This window comes from Poromitra crassiceps, assembly GCF_964638095.1.
Source record: "Poromitra crassiceps genome assembly, chromosome: 2".
In the NCBI taxonomy this organism is placed as follows: domain Eukaryota; kingdom Metazoa; phylum Chordata; class Actinopteri; order Beryciformes; family Melamphaidae; genus Poromitra; species Poromitra crassiceps.
In genome coordinates this window covers 15,122,309-15,147,146 of record NC_139624.1, presented here as the reverse complement: position 1 = coordinate 15,147,146, position 24,838 = coordinate 15,122,309, and the positions used below count along the sequence as shown (strand labels likewise).

General features: G+C 45.8%; 1 protein-coding gene across 1 annotated transcript in view; it reads right to left on the bottom strand.

Annotated features, from left to right (window-relative positions):
* Window positions 1-24,838, bottom strand: part of LOC310798517 (histone-lysine N-methyltransferase 2C-like) — a gene marked incomplete at its 5' end in the record, with an annotated part of 164,777 nt that overhangs the window by 97,364 nt on the left and 42,575 nt on the right. The window contains 13 exons of the mRNA XM_083661052.1: window positions 454-543; window positions 2,650-2,793; window positions 3,223-3,329; window positions 3,970-4,078; window positions 5,531-5,593; window positions 5,762-5,871; window positions 8,030-8,194; window positions 8,353-8,534; window positions 14,516-14,620; window positions 15,596-15,697; window positions 17,852-17,974; window positions 21,169-21,291; window positions 22,635-22,742. Of these exons, the coding sequence (XP_083517178.1) occupies window positions 454-543; window positions 2,650-2,793; window positions 3,223-3,329; window positions 3,970-4,078; window positions 5,531-5,593; window positions 5,762-5,871; window positions 8,030-8,194; window positions 8,353-8,534; window positions 14,516-14,620; window positions 15,596-15,697; window positions 17,852-17,974; window positions 21,169-21,291; window positions 22,635-22,742 (1,531 nt within the window). The remainder of the gene's footprint in view (window positions 1-453; window positions 544-2,649; window positions 2,794-3,222; window positions 3,330-3,969; window positions 4,079-5,530; window positions 5,594-5,761; window positions 5,872-8,029; window positions 8,195-8,352; window positions 8,535-14,515; window positions 14,621-15,595; window positions 15,698-17,851; window positions 17,975-21,168; window positions 21,292-22,634; window positions 22,743-24,838) is intronic.

The following is a 24,838-nucleotide window of genomic DNA, read 5'->3' as shown; positions in this document are numbered from 1 at the left end:
TTCTTTATTACACATCATTGCTGGACTATTTGGGAGGGCGATGACGTTGTGCATTGGCGATGTCAAAGGGTGACAATAGAGACAGTCCGCATGTCTGGGAACGCCCATACAGGCTCTAGGAACGCCCACAATAGACGCTGGGTTAGCCTGGGGGCGGGGTCAGGGTGGGGTAAATTCTCCCGTTCTACCCATTCAGCAAAGTTAGAATTTAGCTGATAGCCCAGCCCAGGCAGACACGATCGGGGATTTAACCACCGCAGTAAACGCACATCTGAGCAGACGTCTTGTGTTCTGCTCTAGAACCCCCAAACATGTAGTTTAGAGCCGCAGCACCGTCTTTTTGGTGAGTCAGCCCATGAGATATATGGGCGGTTTTACCCCACTCGCGCGCCAGCTGTTGACTTTAGCAGCAAATCGGATGTGGCTGTAATGTGAACAGGGCGTATGTCTTACCCTCCTCTCTGCCTGTCTCAGCTGAATCCTTCCTGCTCAGGCAGCGTTGAGCCTTCCCCCCTCTCTGTCGCACCATGAAGCCCCCGATACCTGAGAGACAGACAGAGACAGGCAGAGACAGAGACAGACAGACAGAGACAGAGAGACAGGCAGAGACAGACAGGCAGAGACAGAGAGAGACAGACAGGCAGTGACAGAGAGAGACAGACAGACAGAGAGACAGGCAGAGACAGACAGACAGGCAGAGACAGAGAGAGACAGACAGGCAGTGACAGAGAGAGAATCAGAGAGAGAAAATAGAGACATGAGGTCACATGATAAGTTTATTCATGTTAATATTTGAAACACTAATATTAAAGCCCCATTATGTAACTTTTGTACCTTAGCTTTTACATCATTTTGATGGTACACTGACTTCTAATAGGGAGAATTCCCACTCTGCGCCCTGAACGCCCGTTTCCTGCACTGCTTCCTGCAGCATGTAATTTTGAGGCTCCGTCCATTTCCTGTGCAGCTCCGTCAAATTAAAGGTTTTCAGTTGAAAACCTAATGAGACGCATTTATTGTGAAGTATGTATAGGAAGTGAAAGATGTTTATCGCTTGCTAGTTTGATTAGCAGCACAATTAGCCACTTCATTCGCTAAAACAAGTCGAGACAAGAAGATTTGGGTATATTTGGAGCTATTTCTTTGCCAGTGAATCAGTTATAAACACTGCAGAGAGGTTAAAGGGATAGGCCAACTTTTTGGGAGATTCGCCAATTTGCCATATCGAGAAATGCTCTTTTTTTTTTTAAGGTAAATAGATAGCTTTCTAAACATGGCCGCCAGACACAGTGATTTCACACTGTGCCTCAAACAGACAAAGAGCAACCGAACTAACGGAGTATGACTGAAGTTACTTCCTTGTTTGCATGAGCGCTGCACACAGGCGCACGCGCTGTGTACAGGTAAACAAGGAAGTAACTTGAGTTCATCTTTGTTTAGTTCTCGGTGTGTGGGTTTACTACGAGAATGACGTTCATTTCACGTAACTATGGATTATTATTTCATCGCGTGGTGAGTACTCATGACCATCATGTACATGTGAGTGTTTGTGTTGCTGTTAGAATGTGTGTTTTTGGTGACTTAAACAGCTCTACCGTTTCCTCCAATAGACCCTTCTCACGGGGGCCATTTTGTGTGGAGAAGCCAGGGTAAACACAGGTGCAAGCAAAACACTAATGAGGGTTTCCAAATTCCAATCCTGGAAGTTTGAAACCCTCATTAGTGTTTTGCTTGCACCTGTGTTTACCCTGGCTTCTCGACACAAAATGGCCCCCGTGAGAAGGGTCTATTCCTTGGCGATACTAACTGGACGGCTGTAGCTCACTGTATACTGTGCGGAGAGTGACGATGAAGCCATTGTGTATCTTGTTTATATGGGCGATATGGCAAATAGGTGAATCTCCCAAAAAGTTGGCCTATCCCTTTAACAAAATCCTAAATACCCTCCCGAAATACAGACGGATGATCAAATGTCCGACCAGAGGGGAAAACACACGAGATCACTGTTACGGGATAATAAACAATGCATATCGCACTCCTCTCCCACCCCTAACCTCCCCCTGCGGACCTAACCTGCCTGCAGTCACCTCTACACATACAGGAGAGGTAAAGACTGTATGCTTTTCTGTCTGAATACACACAGGAGGTCGACCATCTGGTGACTTGGTGCAGTCAAAACAACCTGGAGTTAAATGCTCAAAAGACAGTGGAGATGATTGTGGATTACAGGAGGAACACAGCTTCCACCTTCCCACCATCACCCAGGGTGACTCCCCAGTCTAAACTGTGGAGTCCTCCTGCTTGCTGGGATCTATCATCAGCCATGACATGAAATGGGAGCTGAACATCAGAGCTCTCACCAAGAAGGCCGACCCCTCCCAGCCTAGCAACGAGTTCTTCAAAGCACTCGCCCTCGGCAAGAGACTGAGGTCTGTCAAGACCAGAACCTCTCGCCACAAGAACAGCTTCTTCCCCAACTGCCATCAGCATCACCAACAAGGCCCGTAAGCCCCTTCCCTTCCACCAAGGACCCTACCAACACCCCCCACTACCTCCTCCTGAACCCACCTGACTTCAGCTGAATCCCCCCCACTGATATGACCTCCCCCCCCACCCCATAGCCCATACTCCACTCCACCCCCCCCTCACCAGGCCGGTAGGGTTTCCTTTTCCTCTTCTTGTTGCCATCAGTAACCTCCAGCTCCTTGGTGAAGTCATCATCATGGGCGTGGTCTCGCTCTGGGCTGGAGTCCGACTTCACCTCACACTCCATCTCCCCTGGAGAGAGAGAGACTGAGAGAGAGAGAGAGTTTGAACAGCAGGTCTGAAGGCTGTTACACACCAAGAGCGATGCATATATACAGCGTGAAATTGCAATGTGAATTTTGACTCACCTGTCAATCACAGCAACAGATGTGTACACGTCGGAAGCAAATTCCTGAAAAATCGACCTTGATCCGAAAAAATAAACACCGCAATAACGCTCAGCGAAACTTCGCCATTAGTATGCGCGTTTGCATTGACTGATGTAGGTTCGGAAAATATTATTGAGGTGCGAATTAATGGCACGAAAATAACGCTCCCGATGTGTAAGGACCTTAAGTGTGCAGTTTTTATTGAATTCTGTCAGTTTTTTGTCAGTTTTCGTCTGTATCATTTTTTGTGTGAGTTTTTGTCGTTGTCATCTTTTGTCAGTTTGTGTCAGGTGTGTGTGACTCAGACCTCGGGGGTGCTCCTGCTCGGGGGTGGCGTCGTGGTCGGGCGTCTGCAGCACAGACACACTGTTCTGATTGATGATCCGCAGCTTCAGCTTGGGTTTAACGTTACACCTGCAGGACAGATACAGAGCGGTCACACCAACAATCATCTCCCTCACACACACACACACACACACACACACACACACACACTCACACCTGCAGGACAGACACAGAGCGGTCACACCAACAATCATCACCCTCACAATAGTGTAGACCGCTGGTCTACACGGTAGACCAGCGGTCTACACTGCCCAGACATGGCCGAGGGTCGACTGTCGGCTTGGTGTGTCAGGGGCTTTATCTGTAAACGGGAGACCCACTGAACCCATTTTCATTCAGATATCTTGAGGTGAGAGGTCAAGGGACCCCTTTGAAGATAGTTTTTCCCTCGCCAAAATTTGGAGCGTTATTTAGCCCCCTTCCCAACAAGCTAGCATGACAAGCTTGGCACCAATATATGCCTCAGGTCTTCTAGATCCATATGGTACAGTACCAGGATCGTCACTCTAACTTGAAAAATGAGTTACAGCCATTTGATTGCAGACTGTTGGCCGACCACTCACGGCGCACCTGCAGTACCTCCACCCACAGCTGCTTCACAATCATCTTCCAAACTACCCAAACTCATGTCTCCCTCACAAAGCCACACACACACACACACACACGCGCACACGCACACACACACACACACACACACACACACACACACACAGACCTGCGGTGACGGCGGGGGGAGCTCAGGGGTTGGACCAGAGACTGCAGCTGAGAGAGACCCGACTCTGTCAAACACACTCCGTCCTGCCTGTACGTCTTGGTGTCTGTATATACACACACACACACACACACACACACACACACACACACACACACACACACCACATTAGATGACATTATCTTACATGTTTATGTCTTTGTTTATGTCTTTGTGTCTACACAGAACAGATATTACAGTTGATATTGTTATTACAGTAAATATAGTATTACAGCCAGTGTTGGGCACTCATTACTAAAAAAGTAATATATTACATATTACTCGTTACTATTTTCAAAAGTAATATTATTACTTTACTTATTACTCCATGCCAAAAGTAATTCGTTAGATACTCGTTATATTACTTTTCCGTTACATTCCACACAAATGGCAATAGGCCTTTTTCACTGCAGCGATTTTGTGTCTAAAAGGCAGGAGGTAACACAGGTGCACCAAGATGTTAATTAGGGCTTCCAACTTCCAGTCCATTTAGGTGTTCCAGTGCTGGAGCCTTAATTAGTTAGTTGGTTGCACCTGTGTATACTCTGTCTTCTAGACACAAATGGCCGTTGTGAAAAAGGCCCATAGCGATTTTCTCTTCAAAATGCAGACTTTGCGGTGCGAATGTGTGAACTAGGTCTATTATGTGCCGTTCCATTTAAACTAATCGCTTTGCCAGAGCACAGCTTCCTACAGAGATGCTTGATGAAGAGCACACCTGGCTCAAAGTGATGACTGACAAGATGCAATCTTAACAGCTTCTGTTTTATAGAATGCAGTATGCACTGCCAATGCAAACTCAATACGTATAGGCTACATCTTTGCTTAACAAGTTTGTGTCACAAATAACGTTAGCTCTGCAACATTAACATTAACCTGACAATAATAACAGCAATGTTTGATGTCCACCAGCTTGTGAGTTTTTACGTTATCTCTGTATTTGAACAGTTTTCCGGTTTCTGTTGTGCTGTCCTCTCGTCTCGTAACGTTAGGAAGTTTGAGGTCGTGTTTTTCACAGTGGAAAGAGTGTTAGTAGCCTACCTGTCCTGGACACCGTTTACATTTGACTTTGATGTTCAATCGTGTCACCTTTCTTCCCGACAAAAACAAAGTCATGGGAATATATCCGCAGCCACGGATTTTCCTCCTCGGCTCAGCAGGACAGAGAGCGAGGTGTCAGGTGTGCCTGCCTGTTGCTGCTCTGAATGGGCTCTGCGGTGACGTCACCTTGTTTTGGGAGCGTTAAAGCCATGCTGCTTGTGATCAGTGAATGCTGACTGCGTGTCGTTTTGCAGCGCAGCGGCATCGCAGAATGGACTCAACAAAAGATGTAACGACTAACGTAACGAGCTCGTTTATCTTGAAGTAACTGTAATATTATTACTTATATTCTATAGTAATTCGTTACACTACTCGTTACTTGGAAAAAGTAATATTATTACAGTAACGAGTAACTAGTAACTCGTTACTTCCCAACACTGATTACAGCACAGTGAAGGAGAGAGAGGGAGAGTCTTACCAGGCTCTCTGCTCCTGGACACGATCTGAGCCATGTAGGGAGATTCAAAGCTGTCTGATCTCACTGCAACACACACACACACACACACACACACATAAGTGAACAGCATATCAACCTCTCAGTGATCTATATAGACCTGAAACAAACAAACAAAAAAGTGTGTGTGTGTGTGTGCGTGCGTGCGTGTGTGTGTGTGTGTGTGTGTGTGTGTGTGTGTGTGTGTGTGCGTACCTAAGCTGCTGCGTGTGTGTGCTCTACACAGAGAGCAGTCGAACCCTTGGTCAGCAGCAGCCTCCACCTCTTCATCAGTGGTCAGACCGTGACAGGCTGCATGGACCCACCTACACACACACAAAGCACCGCTTTATCAAACGGAGAGCTACCCAGAACATCACGCGAAGCTCGTCGAGAGGCGACTGTGAACTACCTCTGAGACGGTCCTCTATCGGACAAAATGTTTTGTCCTATGGGGGCAGCAAACTATGGAATAGCCTACCACTGTCAGTCAGAGAGAGTAGCAGCTTTCACACCTTTAAGGGGCTGTTAAAGTCATGGCTCAGATCAAATCAAACCTGCGATCACATTTAAACCTTTTTGTTTTATGTGTTGTTTTTGTATGTCCTTGAAAGTCCTGTGTCCACCTTGGTTAATATCCCTAATGTTCCCTGTTTTTGTTTCATTTGTGTTGTGTTGTTTGTGTTTACCCTATGTGTATGTATGTGTCATTTACATTGCTGTATGTGTATGAATGCCCTACGTATGCACTAATTTTCTTATTTCTTCTTTTAAACTTTTCTGTACCTCACCTGTCGAGGGACTGCGGATGGAAATTAGCTAAGGCTATAATCCGGCACATTTACATGAAAATGTTCATTAATGTTGCACTGTCCCTGAAATAAATAAATAAATAAATAAATAAATAAAGCAGTTTACCAGTCAAACCAGCACAGCTCTGCCCCTAACCCAACTCAGTCTCAAGTCTCATGTAGATTACCATCATTTACACACACAAAATATCAAGTCAAGACTTTAGAAACCTTTCCCAGGGTTTTTTGGCACACATCGTTAGTGTTGTGCGGTTAAATGGTAAGACTGGTTAAAACCGTCCGGAACCGTGAACTCACATTCTGTTTGGTTCTGCGGTTCCGTCTGGACTCAAAGCAGTCCACAGTCATTTCAGTTGGTGGAAGTACTTGCTTTGACAGAGAACTCCTTCAGCCAATCAGCATCGCCAAATCCAGTCCTTCAGCCAATCAACGTCGGATCCAGTCAAATCCAAAACCACTCGAAAGAAGAAAAAAAATCCGCAGAGAAACTCTGCTGCTGCATAGTCTTGTTCTTGTTTAATCCACGAACGTTGATGTTACTTACTGCTCGAGCCAGAGAGGCAGCCATTACAGTTTTGCCAGCGGCATTCCTGATTGGCCGGTTACAATGTCAACTATGAGGCAGGTCCCTGATTGGCCCGTGCACTTAGTAGTTTGTGAAAACGCCTGCCCAGGGCTGGAGGGCAGACGGAACCGCAGAACGAAACAGAATGTGAGTTCACTGATATGGATGTTTTAACCAGTCTAGTTTTAAAAACTACAACACCCAGGTGTTGCAGGTCGGAGGCGTGCCTGCGTCTGTGTGTGCGCATCCGTGCCTCTTTCATAGCTACATGGGAATTTAGCATAGAGGCTAGGGACTTGGCTAACGTTAATAACACCGTACGTTAGTTAACCTAACTACGAGTGAGCGTTAAACGTGGAGGTGTGAGGAACGTTAACATTAACCACGATTAATAACACTGTATCGTTGTTCATTTCTTCAAGGGACTGCTGAAAACACAGACTGTGGATGGCTAAGGTTATAAAGGACCACTCCGTTACGTCGTAACGGAGCATAGCAGTTAATGTTAGTCATTAATGCTAATCACTGCGTTACCTTATGTTAGACTAGCGAGCTATCTAACGTGTGCTATCATCAGGAGTCATTGCTGGTCCTGCAAGTTACTTCTCCCGGCACTCATTACTATTGCATTGTGATACGCATGCATTCTCATATAATACACGTGGGCTCAGCCTGACAAACATTAGCTAGCTGCAGCTGTTACCCTGCCCACAGTAAACAGATGGGACGAGAGATGTGTTCACGTCCAGGAGCAAGTGAATGTCACTTTTATTGTGACATTCAAAACACGTGCTCCACACAAGGCAGAAGCTCCCGCGTGCGTCTGTCCAACATCCCCGTGTCGGGTTTGACAGGGTCTCCACACCACATGTCCGTAACATAACTGTCAACTAAACAGTAACGTTATTTGAAGCTCCGCGCGGGGTTAGCCTGCTAGCTTTACTGGGGCAGCTAAGCTAACAAAACAGCATAATGTAAACGTTACAGAGATACACAAACAGCGGCTCGTATGAGATCGCTGCTGCCACCAAGTGTCTTGGGTTGGCCTCATAACTGTGTAAACCTAGTGATAAAATAATAAACAAGATGAGTTTCTGTTGTTGTTACCTGTCACATTGTTGACACTGTAGCATGAGCTCATGGTGTGCGTAGGCTCTCTGGCACAGCGGACAGTGGCTCAGGCTGCCACACGGCCCACAGCGGCTGTAGTTACTCTGCCAATCACAATGCAGCCCGGGGGAGGTGGAGCCACAGTGCACACACCACACACACCTAAAGGAACACACACACTGTTAGAAACACACACACATTTCCGCACAACTACACACACACACACAGTAATACACACTCTTGGATAAAACACAGACAAGCAGGCAGACAGACAGCCAGCCAGACAGACAGGCAGGCAGATGATTGACAGCTAGACGCACCACTTGCACTTCCAGGCTCCCTTGGGCACGTTGGTTAGGGGCGGGTCCAGGCAGTAGGTGTGGTAGCTGATGTCACAGTCGTCACACAGCAGCAGGCGTCCCGGGTCGCTGGCCTGGCCACACGCCTCGCACACCGTGCACTCTAGACAGCGCCACCCTTTGGTCAGGATCACACGCGTGACCTGTGACACACGGAAACACATTTAGGATCACACACGTGACCTGTGACACACCTAACATGTTTAGTAGGGGTGGGGGGAAAAAATCGATTCACCTAAGTATCGCGATTTTTAATGTCACGATTTTTTGAATCGATCTTTTATTCCAGAATCGATAATCGCAAAAAAAAAAAAAAAATTGGGTGCCCGCAAGTCAGGCCACTCACTGAACAGCAGGCCAGGCGCCACCTACTGGTTTACTAGTGGTTTTATTACTTTATTAGTTAGTCTGAAGTAATAATTACACTTCAGGGTTAAAGTGGGTGCATCTCATTGTAAAATTGGACTTCAAACGGCCCAAATCTGGCTTCAAATGGCCCAAATCTGGCTTCAAACGGCCCAAATTTCACGCGCGTCGGCCCATATCGGCCTGGCCTGCTTGGTATCTAATGCCCGGCCTGAATTATGATCCCAGTCCGCCCCTGTTTTTAACTATATCGCCCAGCCCTACTCATGATATAATATACAGTCTCAAATGTATGATTCAATTTTTCCCATGTTCTAATCTAGTGTAAAAAGCAAACAAACTGAAAAAATAAAAGAAAAAAAGAAACAAAAATCGCAATAAATCGTAATATCGAATCGCAATAATCGTAGAATCGCAATACTTTCCAACCACCCAAGAATCGTGATAGTATCGAATCGGGAGATAAGTGAATCGCCACAGCCCTAATGTTTAGCATCACACGCGTGACCTGTGACACATGGAAACACATTTAGGATCACACACGTGACCTGTGACACACCTAACATGTTTAGGATCACACGCATGGCCTGTGACACACCTAACATGTTTAGCATCACACGCATGGCCTGTGACACACCTAACATGTTTAGCATCACACACGTGACCTGTGACACACCTAACATGTTTAGCATCACACGCATGGCCTGTGACACACCTAACATGTTTAGCATCACACACGTGACCTGTGACACACCTAACATGTTTAGCATCACACGCGTGACCTGTGACACACCTAACATGTTTAGGATCACACACGTGACCTGTGACACACCTAACATGTTTAGCATCACACGCGTGACCTGTGACACACCTAACATGTTTAGGATCACACGCATGGCCTGTGACACACCTAACATGTTTAGCATCACACGCATGGCCTGTGACACACCTAACATGTTTAGCATCACACACGTGACCTGTGACACACCTAACACATTTAGGATCACACACGTGACCTGTGACACACCTAACATGTTTAGGATCACACGCATGGCCTGTGACACACCTAACATGTTTAGCATCACACACGTGACCTGTGACACACCTAACATGTTTAGCATCACACGCGTGACCTGTGACACACCTAACATGTTTAGCATCACACACGTGACCTGTGACACACCTAACATGTTTAGCATCACACACGTGACCTGTGACACACCTAACATGTTTAGCATCACACACGTGACCTGTGACACACGCAACACATTTAGGATAACACACGTGACCTGTGACACACCTAACATGTTTAGCATCACACACGTGACCTGTGACACACCTAACATGTTTAGCATCACACACGTGACCTGTGACACACGCAACACATTTAGGATAACACACGTGACCTGTGACACACCTAACATGTTTAGCATCACACGCGTGGCCTGTGACACACCTAACATGTTTAGCATCACACGCGTGGCCTGTGACACACCTAACATGTTTAGCATCACACACGTGACCTGTGACACACCTAACATGTTTAGCATCACACACGTGACCTGTGACACACCTAACATGTTTAGGATCACACACGTGACCTGTGACACACCTAACATGTTTAGCATCACACACGTGACCTGTGACACACCTAACATGTTTAGCATCACACACGTGACCTGTGACACACCTAACATGTTTAGCATCACACGCGTGACCTGTGACACACCTAACATGTTTAGGATCACACACGTGACCTGTGACACACCTAACATGTTTAGCATCACACACGTGACCTGTGACACACCTAACATGTTTAGCATCACACACGTGACCTGTGACACACCTAACATGTTTAGCATCACACGCGTGGCCTGTGACACACCTAACATGTTTAGCATCACACGCGTGACCTGTGACACACCTAACATGTTTAGCATCACACGCGTGACCTGTGACACACCTAACATGTTTAGCATCACACGCGTGGCCTGTGACACACCTAACATGTTTAGCATCACACACGTGACCTGTGACACACCTAACATGTTTAGCATCACACACGTGACCTGTGACACACCTAACATGTTTAGCATCACACACGTGACCTGTGACACACCTAACATGTTTAGCATCACACGCATGGCCTGTGACACACCTAACATGTTTAGCATCACACGCGTGGCCTGTGACACACCTAACATGTTTAGCATCACACGCGTGACCTGTGACACACCTAACATGTTTAGCATCACACACGTGACCTGTGACACACCTAACATGTTTAGGATCACACGCGTGACCTGTGACACACCTAACATGTTTAGGATCACACGCGTGACCTGTGACACACCTAACATGTTTAGCATCACACACGTGACCTGTGACACACCTAACATGTTTAGGATCACACGCGTGACCTGTGACACACCTAACATGTTTAGCATCACACGCATGGCCTGTGACACACCTAACATGTTTAGCATCACACGCGTGGCCTGTGACACACCTAACATGTTTAGCATCACACGCGTGACCTGTGACACACCTAACATGTTTAGCATCACATGCGTGGCCTGTGACACACCTAACATGTTTAGCATCACACGCGTGACCTGTGACACACCTAACATGTTTAGCATCACACGCGTGACCTGTGACACACCTAACATGTTTAGCATCACATGCGTGACCTGTGACACACCTAACATGTTTAGCATCACATGCGTGACCTGTGACACACCTAACATGTTTAGCATCACACGCGTGACCTGTGACACACCTAACATGTTTAGCATCACACACGTGACCTGTGACACACCTAACATGTTTAGCATCACACGCATGGCCTGTGACACACCTAACATGTTTAGCATCACATGCGTGGCCTGTGACACACCTAACATGTTTAGCATCACACGCGTGGCCTGTGACACACCTAACATGTTTAGCATCACACGCGTGACCTGTGACACACCTAACATGTTTAGCATCACACGCGTGGCCTGTGACACACCTAACATGTTTAGCATCACACGCGTGGCCTGTGACACACCTAACATGTTTAGCATCACACGCGTGGCCTGTGACACACCTAACATGTTTAGCATCACACGCGTGACCTGTGACACACCTAACATGTTTAGCATCACACGCGTGGCCTGTGACACACCTAACATGTTTAGCATCACACGCATGGCCTGTGACACACCTAACATGTTTAGCATCACACGCATGGCCTGTGACACACCTAACATGTTTAGCATCACATGCGTGGCCTGTGACACACCTAACATGTTTAGCATCACACGCATGGCCTGTGACACACGGAACACTTTACACGCGTGACCTGTGACACACGCAACACATTTAGGATAACACACGTGACATGTGACACACCTAACATGTTTAGCATCACACGCGTGGCCTGTGACACACCTAACATGTTTAGCATCACATGCATGGCCTGTGACACACCTAACATGTTTAGCATCACACGCATGGCCTGTGACACACCTAACATGTTTAGCATCACACGCGTGACCTGTGACACACCTAACATGTTTAGCATCACACGCATGGCCTGTGACACACCTAACATGTTTAGCATCACACGCATGGCCTGTGACACACGGAACACTTTACACGCGTGACCTGTGACACACGCAACACATTTAGGATAACACACGTGACCTGTGACACACCTAACATGTTTAGGATCACACACGTGACCTGTGACACACCTAACATGTTTAGCATCACACGCGTGGCCTGTGACACACCTAACATGTTTAGGATCACACACGTGACCTGTGACACACCTAACATGTTTAGCATCACACGCGTGGCCTGTGACACACCTAACATGTTTAGGATCACACACGTGACCTGTGACACACGCAACACATTTAGGATAACACACGTGACCTGTGACACACCTAACATGTTTAGGATCACACGCGTGGCCTGTGACACACCTAACATGTTTAGCATCACACGCGTGGCCTGTGACACACCTAACATGTTTAGGATCACACACGTGACCTGTGACACACGCAACACATTTAGGATAACACACGTGACCTGTGACACACCTAACATGTTTAGGATCACACGCATGGCCTGTGACACACGGAACACTTTACACGCGTGACCTGTGACACACGCAACACATTTAGGATAACACACGTGACCTGTAACACACCTAACATGTTTAGGATCACACGCATAACCTGTGGAACATGGATCGCAGTTACAGGGTATATGCAGGAATCCTCAAGTTAAATTCAATACATTTTAAGACCTTTTCAATATATATTTAAGACCTCACCACAACTTTCGTCAATTGTCACATCAGCGATAGGGGGGTAAATCACAAGTTTCATCACAATACAATATTATATATATTATTTTGGACGACGATACGATATTTGCCGATATCACAAAGTCTGCCACGATATGATTTTGATTCAATTCAGGGGTCTGCGGTCGATTTGAATGACATCAGACTAGTGTTGCACGGTATACATACATTTTGATACTATTTTAATACTTTTTTTTTTTTAACTGCTACTAAACTACTGCCTCTTTCCAGCCCGGCAGAATAAACCTGTATTCGGCCTGTAATTTTTTTTTTTTTTTTTTTCCTGTACATTTCCAACAAATGGACTGTACATGTAATAATAATACTGAAGAATGCCTTGTAACTTATTTAAAACAGAAATAATGTTTCATGCTTGTTAATTTGAGTGTATATTCTGTGTTTTTTTTTTATATATGCATTGCTTTGCTGCTTGTTTTTTCAATTATTTTTTTGTAAAGCACCTTGAATTGCCTTTGTGTATGAAAAGTGCTATATAAATAAATTTGACTTGACTTGACTTGACTTGTTCAAAACGATTCGGTATTAGAAGTTCCCAAAGTTCGGTGCCGTCACTTTAACTAGCTGCTGTTGTGCCTTTAAAAGGAAGCTGCGGGTTTCCATGTTTAAAACTAACATTACACATGACGCAGCAAATAAACAAACTAACATTACACATGACGCAGCAAATAAACAAACTAACATTACACATGACGCAGCAAATAAACAAACTAACATTACACATGACGCAGCAAATAAACAAACTAACATTACATATGACGCAGCAAATAAACAAACTAACATTACACATGACGCAGCAAATAAACAAACTAACATTACACATGACGCAGCAAATAAACAAACTAACATTACACATGACGCAGCAAATAAACAAACTAACATTACACATGACGCAGCAAATAAACAAACTAACATTACATATGACGCAGCAAAAAAACAAACAACATTTTCCCAGTGTCTCTGCCATCACACTGGACATCAACAATAGCGGGAGAATTCTCCCACTACCGCAAGTAATGTTGCTGTATGTGTAACGTTAACGTAGACATTAACATCTTACCGAGAGGGAGAGAGAGGAGCCATCGCTAACAGCTAAGCTAAGTAACTAACAAATCTGGAAAGCATGTAAACAGCCGCGGGATTAGTGAGAAAGTCGGTAAAAGAAGGAGAGAGCTACGAGTGCTTGCGCAGAACTAGTGTACGCAGGGGGGGTTCCCCAAGCCCCGGTAGCCGGCTAAATCTCCGCCTACTGGCCTCTGTTGTGGGCAGGGAGTGTCAAGCTGTAGCTGTATTAACTGAACAAGATGATGAGCTGATCGATAATTATCAGTTACCAGTTATTTAATTTTTACACTGTGAGTGTGTGTGTGTACTGACCTTGATGTTGACACAGTAGGGATGGTAACATTGTCCACACTGAGAACAGGCCAGTAGTCTGCCTTCAGCTCCCTGCCCGAAACTCCCACACACCACACACATGTCCTGCACACACACACACACACACACACACACACACACACAATAAATAGACTACCACACAGGTCCTACACACAAAGAAATACAGAATACAGTGGACTTGACATCCACAAACTACTAAAGCAATATGACTGTTGTTCCTGTATATCAGCACGGCTGTGATTCAGTCGTAGGCACAAGGCTGCAGATCATCACAGCCATGACGATTATACGGTAACAACAGGACGACCTCCAGTGGGATATTGCTTTTATACAACAGTTGTAAAAGCTATTCAGAAAGTAAGAATAGCATTTGTTTTAACTCATTTGAGACAACAGATGATTTCTGTCTGTTATTTGTCTCCGGCAACAAAAGCAGTTCCCTCAGGATTGCACTAACACCACCCAAGTGTAGCCAAGCAACCGCAAACTGTTTCGCGACTCCAAGCTAGCTGAGCTAGCTAATTTTAGGTTAGCACAGATGAATTCAGCTCAGCGTGCATGATTAAGGTGAAATGTATCCACATCGCTACTGCACACAGGAAGAGGCTGTGAACGCAGCCTCATCAAGGCTAAGAACAGCTGTGAAGCAGAGTGATATGCACACACTTCCCTTCCCCGGCATCATCATCCATGGATCCAACGTGTTTTGGTTGGAGGTGCTCACGCATTACTGTGGCACTTCTGTGCCATGAAAGATCGAGCAGGTAACAGACTTGTTGGTTGACTGAAATGGTTTGAACAGGTCGTTGGAGAGTTGAGGTGGGTTTTGAGTTGGGAGGTGACAACACGTTCCAGTATTTTTGACAGAAAGGGGAGGTTGGAGACGGGCCGGAATTTGCTCATGATGTCAGGGTCGAGTCCAGGTGTTTTTGGGGGGATGGGGCTGACAGAAGCCAGTGTGAGTGGTTGGGGGACTGAACCGGAGATGAATGAGGAGATGATGATGTCGGTGATGATGAGTGGGGGGGAGATAGCTGGGAGACGAGCATCTCTCTGTACCTGTCTCAGGGTGAAGTGGTCGGAGGTGGAGAAGAGCACCACCGTGTTGTGCATCGAGTTCTCCTCCTCCTCCTTCACTTGGAATGACTCCACATACACACTCTGCAAAGAGGGAGGGAGAGAGAGAAGGAAAGAAAAAGAGAGAGTTAAAAATCATGCCTCTGTATTTTTAGGCTGAATGGCGATACATGATATATATCTTGGTATTTTCTACAAAGTGGGCTAAATGTTCAGTTGTAAGGCTGAGCGATATGGACAAAATCACTCTCCACAAATTATATTTACACAATGAGATTTTTTTTTATAAATAATCCTCAGTAACGTGGATAAAATGACTAAGTGAGTAAAGGCAAATAATAGAACAGCTATAACAGTCTGGTTAAGTTCAGAAAATGACCTCACTTGACAGTAATGCAGCATTTAAAAGCAGGAAAATACAACACTTATGCCATATCACCATATTCCAAATCTAAGACCATATCTAGACTCATATCACAATATGAATATATCGCTAACCCCTAATCTTGAGTGCTAGAATCAACCTGGCAATGCTGAGACACAATTTGCAGAAAAACATTATGAATAGATTTGATTATCAATCACTGCTTCAAATGGTATAGGGACGATAAATTACTTTGTTTGAAATTGTAACTGAATTAAATAAGTGCATTTCTCTCTCTCTCACAGCTCATGCTGATAGCTGACTGGCATTTTGATGGAGCTGTTCTGGTTCACTGTGGATGTAGTTTAACGCCACACACGCACATGGACGCACGCAGCCTCCGACTGCACACTAAAGGAACATGAAACGCGTTAGTTTAATCATGTGTGATTAGGCATAGGCTAAGCTTGTTTATAAATGCCACATTACGTTTGATATTGTAGGCTACACACTGCTGACATGACTTTCTAGTGCGAGTCTGAGAAGTACCTGCTTGGTAACCGAGAAGAGAGACATCTGCTGTGTGTAAAGATAGCAGTTCCCTCTGTGGCTGTGGTGAGAAAGCCAGGCTGCAGTAACCTCAACGTTAACTTACAAGCAGCAATGCTTTGATGTTTGCCTCCTTTGCGCATGGCTGGTTAATTCCGTCACTCTCATGTTCAACATATCAAACGTGTTGCCACAACACAACCTGCACTTTGCTAGTCAAGTCCCGGGGGGTCTGGGTCTGATGCGGTTGTCGTTGCCCGCCGACATGGAGCTACCTTCAATTCAGGCGCCCAACTAGCTTTTCGGTAACATTAGTGATCCCGTGCCGGCTTATATTGTGAACGTTAGGTTATTTCTTAGGACATTCATTATTTTAAACTCAGCGCAAATTAATGACATGAAAATATTTATGAAACAATTTTCCATTACTTTTCCAAAGCTTTTGGGATGTTTTCCCCCATAACCTTTCCAGGGGCTGGAACTTCTATTTTAAATGACTTTTCCAGGTTTTTCATCATTTGAAACATTAATTTGAGGTGCAGCTCAGTGTGTCAAGGTTTTCTAGTCATAAATCTGTCATGTTTTGATGAGGCATCTATTCAGATGTTGAATGTTTAGAATATATAAGGGCTTAGAACATGATGATGGAAACATGATGGCCAGCCCCATGCCATACATCTCCTGAATGCCCTAGGTCTCTACGATGTGCTTGTAAAGTTTCATCAGGTTGTGATTATTACCCTCGAGGTCACATCAGCTCATTTTATACAGTGAGGTCAAGTATCAAAAAATTATCTCCCTACAATGAAATGGCTACTACAGGAGCTAGGCTAAGATCATCACACGCGATACAATTGGGCTAAGAATGCAAGCAAAAAACGGCATGTTTTTTTTTTGTTTTTTTTCAACAACAAAAAAATTAATTAGCATAAAGTGGACAAGTCTGTAAAGGGAGACTTGTGTGTACCAATATAACCCATTATCATTCAGATATATTGAGGTGAGAGGTCAAGGGACCCCTTTGAATATGGCCATGCCCGCTTTTCCCCTGGCCAAAATGTAGTGTAACTTTGGCGCGGTGAGCGAGTGACAGCAGCACATTCACTCTACGTGGAAAAATGAGCCTGCTACAGCCTCTGAGACCAGGACAATTAGGCCACTTCAAGGAGCAAGGAGCAAAGGGCAAAGGGGAAGGTGCTTGAGCCCCCTCCGCCCCCCCGTGCCTGGTAATGTGTGTGTGTGTGTGTGTGTGTGTGTGTGTGTGTGTGTGTGTGTGTGTGTGTGTGTGTGTGTGTGTGTGTGTGCGTGTGTGCGCGTGTTCTTACTCCAGGAGAAACTGTCAGATTGTCCTGCATCTTCATCCTGCTCCTTCCTCTTCCTCCTCGTCCTCCTCCTACTCCTCCTCCTCCTCTAGACCTCCTCCTGCCCGGAAAGCCCGAACCACGACCCTGAGAGAGGAGAGGAGAGAGAGAAGAGGGGAGAGGTGAGAGAGGAGAGAGAGAAGAGGAGGGGAGAGGAGAGAGAGGAGAGGAGGGAGTGGAGAGAGGAGACAAGGAGGAGAGGAGAGAAGAGAGAACAGGAGACAAGGAGAGTAGAGGAAACAGAGGCAAGTAGACAAGGAGAGGAGAGAGGAGACAATGAGAGAGGAGAGGAGACAAGGAGATGAGAGGGGAGACAGGAGAGTAGACAAGGAGAGGAGAGAGAGGAGACAAGGAGATGAGAGGAGAAACAGGTGAGAGGAGAGTAGACAAGGAGAAGAGAGGAGACAAGGAGAGGAGAGGAGAGAGAGGAGACAACGAGATGACAGGAGATAGAGGAGAGATGAGATAAGGAAAGGAGACAAGCTATACATTTATATACTGTACAATTTATATATATATTTATAAATATATATATTGTCCCGTGTCAGGAGAGATACTTCATCAGCCTATCCCTACAATCCAGCAGCTTCACAGCCCACCTGTCAGCAGAGCGTGTGAAATCATTCAGAGCTGCCTCGCCCTCTTCCGTCATGCAAATTCTGTGAGTCTCAGGACATGTTAACATCTCCTGGGCCTGATGGCTTCAGCTATCAGACTGATTCTGTGAGTGTCAGGACATGTTAACATCTCCTGGGCCTGATGGCTTCAGCTATCAGACTGATTCTGTGAGTGTCAGGACATGTTAACATCTCCTGGGCCTGATGGCTTCAGCTATCAGACTGATTCTGTGAGTCTCAGGACATGTTAACATCTCCTGGGCCTGATGGCTTCAGCTATCAGACTGATTCTGTGAGTCTCAGGACATGTTAACATCTCCTGGGCCTGATGGCTTCAGCTATCAGACTGATTCTGTGAGTCTCAGGACATGTTAACATCTCCTGGGCCTGATGGCTTCAGCTATCAGGCTGATTCTGTGAGTCTCAGGACATGTTAACATCTCCTGGGCCTGATGGCTTCAGCTATCAGGCTGATTCTGTGAGTCTCAGGACATGTTAACATCTCCTGGGCCTGATGGCTTCAGCTATCAGACTGATTCTGTGAGTCTCAGGACATGTTAACATCTCCTGGGCCTGATGGCTTCAGCTATCAGACTGATTCTGTGAGTCTCAGGACATGTTAACATCTCCTGGGCCTGATGGCTTCAGCTATCAGGCTGATTCTGTGAGTCTCAGGACATGTTAACATCTCCTGGGCCTGATGGCTTCAGCTATCAGACTGATTCTGTGAGTCTCAGGACATGTTAACATCTCCTGGGCCTGATGGCTTCAGCTATCAGACTGATTCTGTGAGTCTCAGGACATGTTAACATCTCCTGGGCCTGATGGCTTCAGCTATCAGGCTGATTCTGTGAGTCTCAGGACATGTTAACATCTCCTGGGCCTGATGGCTTCAGCTATCAGACTGATTCTGTGAGTCTCAGGACATGTTAACATCTCCTGGGCCTGATGGCTTCAGCTATCAGGCTGATTCTGTGAGTCTCAGGACATGTTAACATCTCCTGGGCCTGATGGCTTCAGCTATCAGGCTGATTCTGTGAGTCTCAGGACATGTTAACATCTCCTGGGCCTGATGGCTTCAGCTATCAGGCTGATTCTGTGAGTGTCAGGACATGTTAACATCTCCTGGGTCTGATGGCTTCAGCTATCAGGCTGATTCTGTGAGTCTCAGGACATGTTAACATCTCCTGGGTCTGATGGCTTCAGCTATCAGACTGATTCTGTGAGTCTCAGGACATGTTAACATCTCCTGGGTCTGATGGCTTCAGCTATCAGACTGATTCTGTGAGTCTCAGGACATGTTAACATCTCCTGGGCCTGATGGCTTCAGCTGAAGCGAAGTAAAACTACAAATGCTCAGAGGAGCAGGAGCAGAAACCATCGTGTCGATTAGGAGCGATGCGTCCTGGCATTTAAAATAACTGCCACAGTCTGACTGAAACTAAACACAAAGTAGCCTGGAGAAAAAATAAGTCAGTTTACACGAGCTATGCTTCCTCTGATTTAAAGGTCCCATTCCGTGCAAAAGCTGTTTTTACTTGTAAATGCATATATACTGCTGTCATCCCTCCCTGTAATGAGTGGTCACAACCTCAGAACTGCCAGAGTTGGATTTGTCCCTATCCAGCTTCCCCCTGCAGTCTCCTTCAAGCCACGCCCCTTACACTCTGTTCCCCCAGACGGGTTAATGTTACGTCACGCGGGTCCTTAAGCATACTGCGCGCGGTCTCTCTCACACAAGCTACCTGCACCATTTTGTCTATAGCCACAAAATTAACACTTCTAGCTGGAGCGACGCCAACTGTACGTGATCCAGCAACTGCAGAGGTGCATTCGGTAAGTCTAGGCATTTTGAGATGTCCTCTTTAGCGTAGCAACCTTTAAGTTAGCGATAGCTCGTTGCTAACGTTAGTTGTGGACACAACCTAGCGTGCTGGTCCACGGACGCTAATCTGATTGGCCTCCCTCAGCGGCCAATGGGAACTGTTAGTTCTGAATATATTATAGAAACAGACCATTCTTGGGAAGCGACGAGATGAGGAAGTGACAACTCCGTCAGAACGAACGGGGTTGCTATATTTTCGACAAATTAATCCAGAATCATGTTTTATGGACCAGAGACACACGTTTTTAAGAGGTTACAGCTGCACGAATTGGGACCTTTAAAATACCTGCCAAAGTCCAACTGAAGCTGAAGCAACTGAAATGAAAGCAACAACACAGAAGCAGCCTGTATACTGAACTGTTAGATTCAGACACTTTTTGCACTGTGAGCTCCACCTATCTGCCTGTCTGTCTCTCTGCCTGTCTGTTTGTTTAAGGGGAGTAGTGTATTATAGCCGTAATGTTTCAGTAAGACGTGATTTTCACATTAAAGACGGCAGATGTCGACGGTGTCTGGCGAGTGGCGCCCCCTGCAGGTGTTGCACACACATAATACATTACATCACATTATATGTGCGAACATATCAGCAATCGCCAGTTGATGGGCTGACGGAGGCCGGTTGGAAAACTGTGAGTGAGTTAATCAAAGAACTGATCCTTTAATGAAAGGTGCACTTCATTTACCAGCTTCACAGCCCAGAGGGGTGGAGCTCAGTAACTCTCTACAGTTAGTAGTTTAGCCTATAAAGCCCTGTTAAGAGTTAGGATGCGCTTCTTTACCACTCTCATGCTCCACAGGGGTGAGTCCGATGGGCGGGGCTTAGGGCTGTCCCACCCACCCTCCCCCGTGGAATCCTGGGAGGACGAGGGAGGGCTCACTGCCCTGCGATTCCATGACGAACCCTGGGTCAGCAGGGGGGGGGAGGAGGAGGAGGAGGAGGCGGTGTGGTGGAGGGGAGGGGGGGACAAAATGCAGTAACATAAATGCAACAGCCACAAAACCACAAGTCAAAATGAAAAGCAAACCTCAGGCAAAACCAACAGAACAGTGCTGTGATGTGATCAGGACATGATGACATAATAATGGCATGCGTGACATCATGCTGCTGGAGAATATGTTGTGCATGTAAACATAAGTTATTTGTGTGGTGGGAACACGAATGCTGGGTTGAAATGGGCTTCTAGTTTCTGACATGTCAGCCACATACACACGCCTTCATGCAGCGTGTTCACTCACATCATGCCAACATCATGCAAACGTGTGTGTGTGTGTGTGTGTGTGTGTGTGTGTGTGTGTGTGTGGGGAGCAAACATGATGCTGTGGAGCTGAATGAAGAGATGGATGACAGGAGGAAGAGGAGGGAGGCTAGTCTGCTCTGGGGGTGTACCATATCCTATCATTATTCACCTTATGTTCCAACACAGGGGTCAGCCAGTTACTTCCTATTGTGTTTACACTTCCTGTGACAGTACAGTACTAGTGAGCAGGTAAAACAGCTGGTGTTTTGAACAGGAAGTCATAACACAACTGGGTCAAGTGGGCGGGGCGACATAAGGTGAATAAATATATTGTTACCTTGTTAATTTATTATACTGTGAAAAATACATATCATGATCGTAATAATGGCAATATTCCGACTTATTGATGTAATGACGTAGGCACAGCAACAACAAGCACGGCTGAAAGTGGCTCAATGGGGGAGGAGTTAATTAAAAAAAGGGGAGTGGCTAGTGTGGAAGTTGTTGGGTCACAAAAGAGCATGTCCAACAAACCACGGTAATATTTGAAGGCATATTTGAATCATTGAAGGCAAACTGTTATGCTCACATATAAAACTATAACACTTATTTTATTGCAATTGTTTGTAGAAATTAATAATAAGGTTTGTATGAAACCGCTCAATCAACTACATCTCTCGTCTCACACACCAACACGGACTGGCGGGAGACACGTCACTTATGCGACTTGTTGTGCGTAGTCTTTCTAATTTATAACTTCTAGTGCAACAGTTGTACCACAAACTGCAACGTCCTTGACTTGCAAAGTTATCTTTTAAATTGACAAACATCACATGTGTACCCAGTGGCACACATCAAACGGGATGAAAAAAAAAACATTGTCTCTCGCCGTTCACCACCATTCATGTTTTTTAAGACGCTGGTGCGCATAGGGTCCGACCCTGAAGGGGAGGGACTTTGGCTCTCTGTTGTGTTGCAGAGATATCTAGTGAAATTGTCTGGGCTACCTGTTTGACCCGGGGTCTGCCCGGGGAGAACTTCCTCTTGGAGATGGCCGGCTTCCCCATGCCGATCTTTGGGGTGAGGGGGAGCACAGTGGTGGGCGGAGCCTGGGGCTAGGAGCAGAAAAACAAGGAGGGGTCAGTGACTGGGAGGAGACAACAACATCTACTTTTAAAAGTGGTCCATATCCGATACCTGTGTTTACACTTAACACTTGTAACAACCCGCATGCGGACACAAAGGTTTGGGTACTTATATATAGCTATGTATGTATCTAGCTAGCAGGGCTGCACGATATGAGGAAAAGCTGCGATGTGCGATAACACTGTTCAATATTGCGATGACGATATGACCTGCGATAAATAAATAAATGCTATAAACAAAAATATTAATGGGTAGGGGTGCTCCGATCCGGCTAAGCCACGATCCGATCCGATTCCAATTCCTGGGGTCACGACCCGATTCCAGAATCGATTCTCGATTCCAACGATTCTCGATTCCAGAATCTAGAATCGATTCTCAATTATGTAGTTTTATATTGCAATAACACACAAAGGTAAATCTAAGACAAAAAATGACAAATGTATTAATGCTGAACTTCAAATTCAACTTCTGAAGTAGGGCTGGGCGATAAAACGATGTCGAAAATTTTCACGAAAAAAAACGGCCACGATAACGACGATAAATTTATGAGCTGTAATTTCGATAAAATATTTTCAGTGTTGCGTTCAAAACCCCTCAGAAAGATGACCGCAGCTTAGCACAGCAATGCTTATTGTGAATAACGTGTCGTTTTTGGGGGGTATTTGAAGGCAACACTGAGTGGAACCAATGGCATCAATGGAAAATAAACCATGTGATGCACGCGTTTGCGGAAGAATCCATTTCTCTGCCCAGAGCCTCGCAGTCGGCTGGCTCTTCTCTTCTCTCAGTTAGAGCCTGGCCCGGCAAAACAACAGTAACATATACAGAGGGAATTAAAATATGTCAGGCCGTGGATTTGTACACGGGAGATAAAGCTGCAGCAGACAGTAGTTCTGGTTATGGGTAGCGGTAGCTGGCTGTCATGAATGGTATCAAATTAGCATCTACATCGCGTTAGCTTACGCGCTAACGTTAATATCTTCATACTTGACAATCTTGCTAACGTTATGCTACCTGTTAGATAGACCATCTATAGCAGCTATCCGAATAACATTACACATCTATGGTTTAAACTAGGGATGCACCGATCGATCGGCACGTGACCGGAAATGGCCGATTTTCACGTGATCGGCCTCGATCGGTGATCTGTTCCGGTCACTCTAAATAGCCGATTCTGTGAGCCGATTTTCACATGACGTGCGCGCACCCCAAAGCACCGAGACAGGCACCCAGCCACCACACCACACACGCCAGCATACCTTCCTCGTTGTGGATTTTTTTCACCGTCAGTGAAGTAGACAAAGCTCGCAGTTTGTCACACATGCAAGTCGAAAATAAGCCGTGGAGACAGAGATGCGGCCGAGTCCCGCTCGGCTGGAGTCCAGTCAGAGCGGCTCGCTTCACCTCACTGGCCCCTCTCTCTCTGCTCTCTCTCCCCGGGAAGCGGTGCTCCAGCAACCCGCCACCGCGCACAGCCGGCTTGGCGAGGTGAACGCGAGCATTGTGTCCAGTATGATAACCATTCCCCGACCTGCTTTTCCATTCCACATCAGCGCTGCTGCCTCAGCCTGTCAAGTCATGTTGTAACGTGACGTGGATACAGGAGAGACTATTTGTTTCGTATTGCAAATAGAACGACATGAGAACGACGGACATAATAATAAAAATGCATCGGACTCACAAGTGTGCAACGTTTTCTGTGCGTGACGATATTTTTTCGGATGGCAGATAAAAATACGCATACCAAACTTCGGACTGTGTGTAAACTCCGCCTGATATTCAGACTGAAGATCGTGTGACTCATAAACTCATTTCCCCTCTACTCAAGAGGACTGGTCTGGAGCCAGTCTATAAACTCCTTGTCCATGGATCATTTTGATGTTCTGTTGCACCTGTTTTCTTTTGGAAAAGTAAATGCATGATAGCTGTGGGATATAGGCTATTGGATTTAATTTAATTTTTGTATTCATTGTATTTGCACAAAAAAGCTCTGTCCAGTAGCCTAACCTGGAACACTTTTATTTTGAGATGTGTTTGAGTGAGAAGGTCCTACTTCATGCAAATG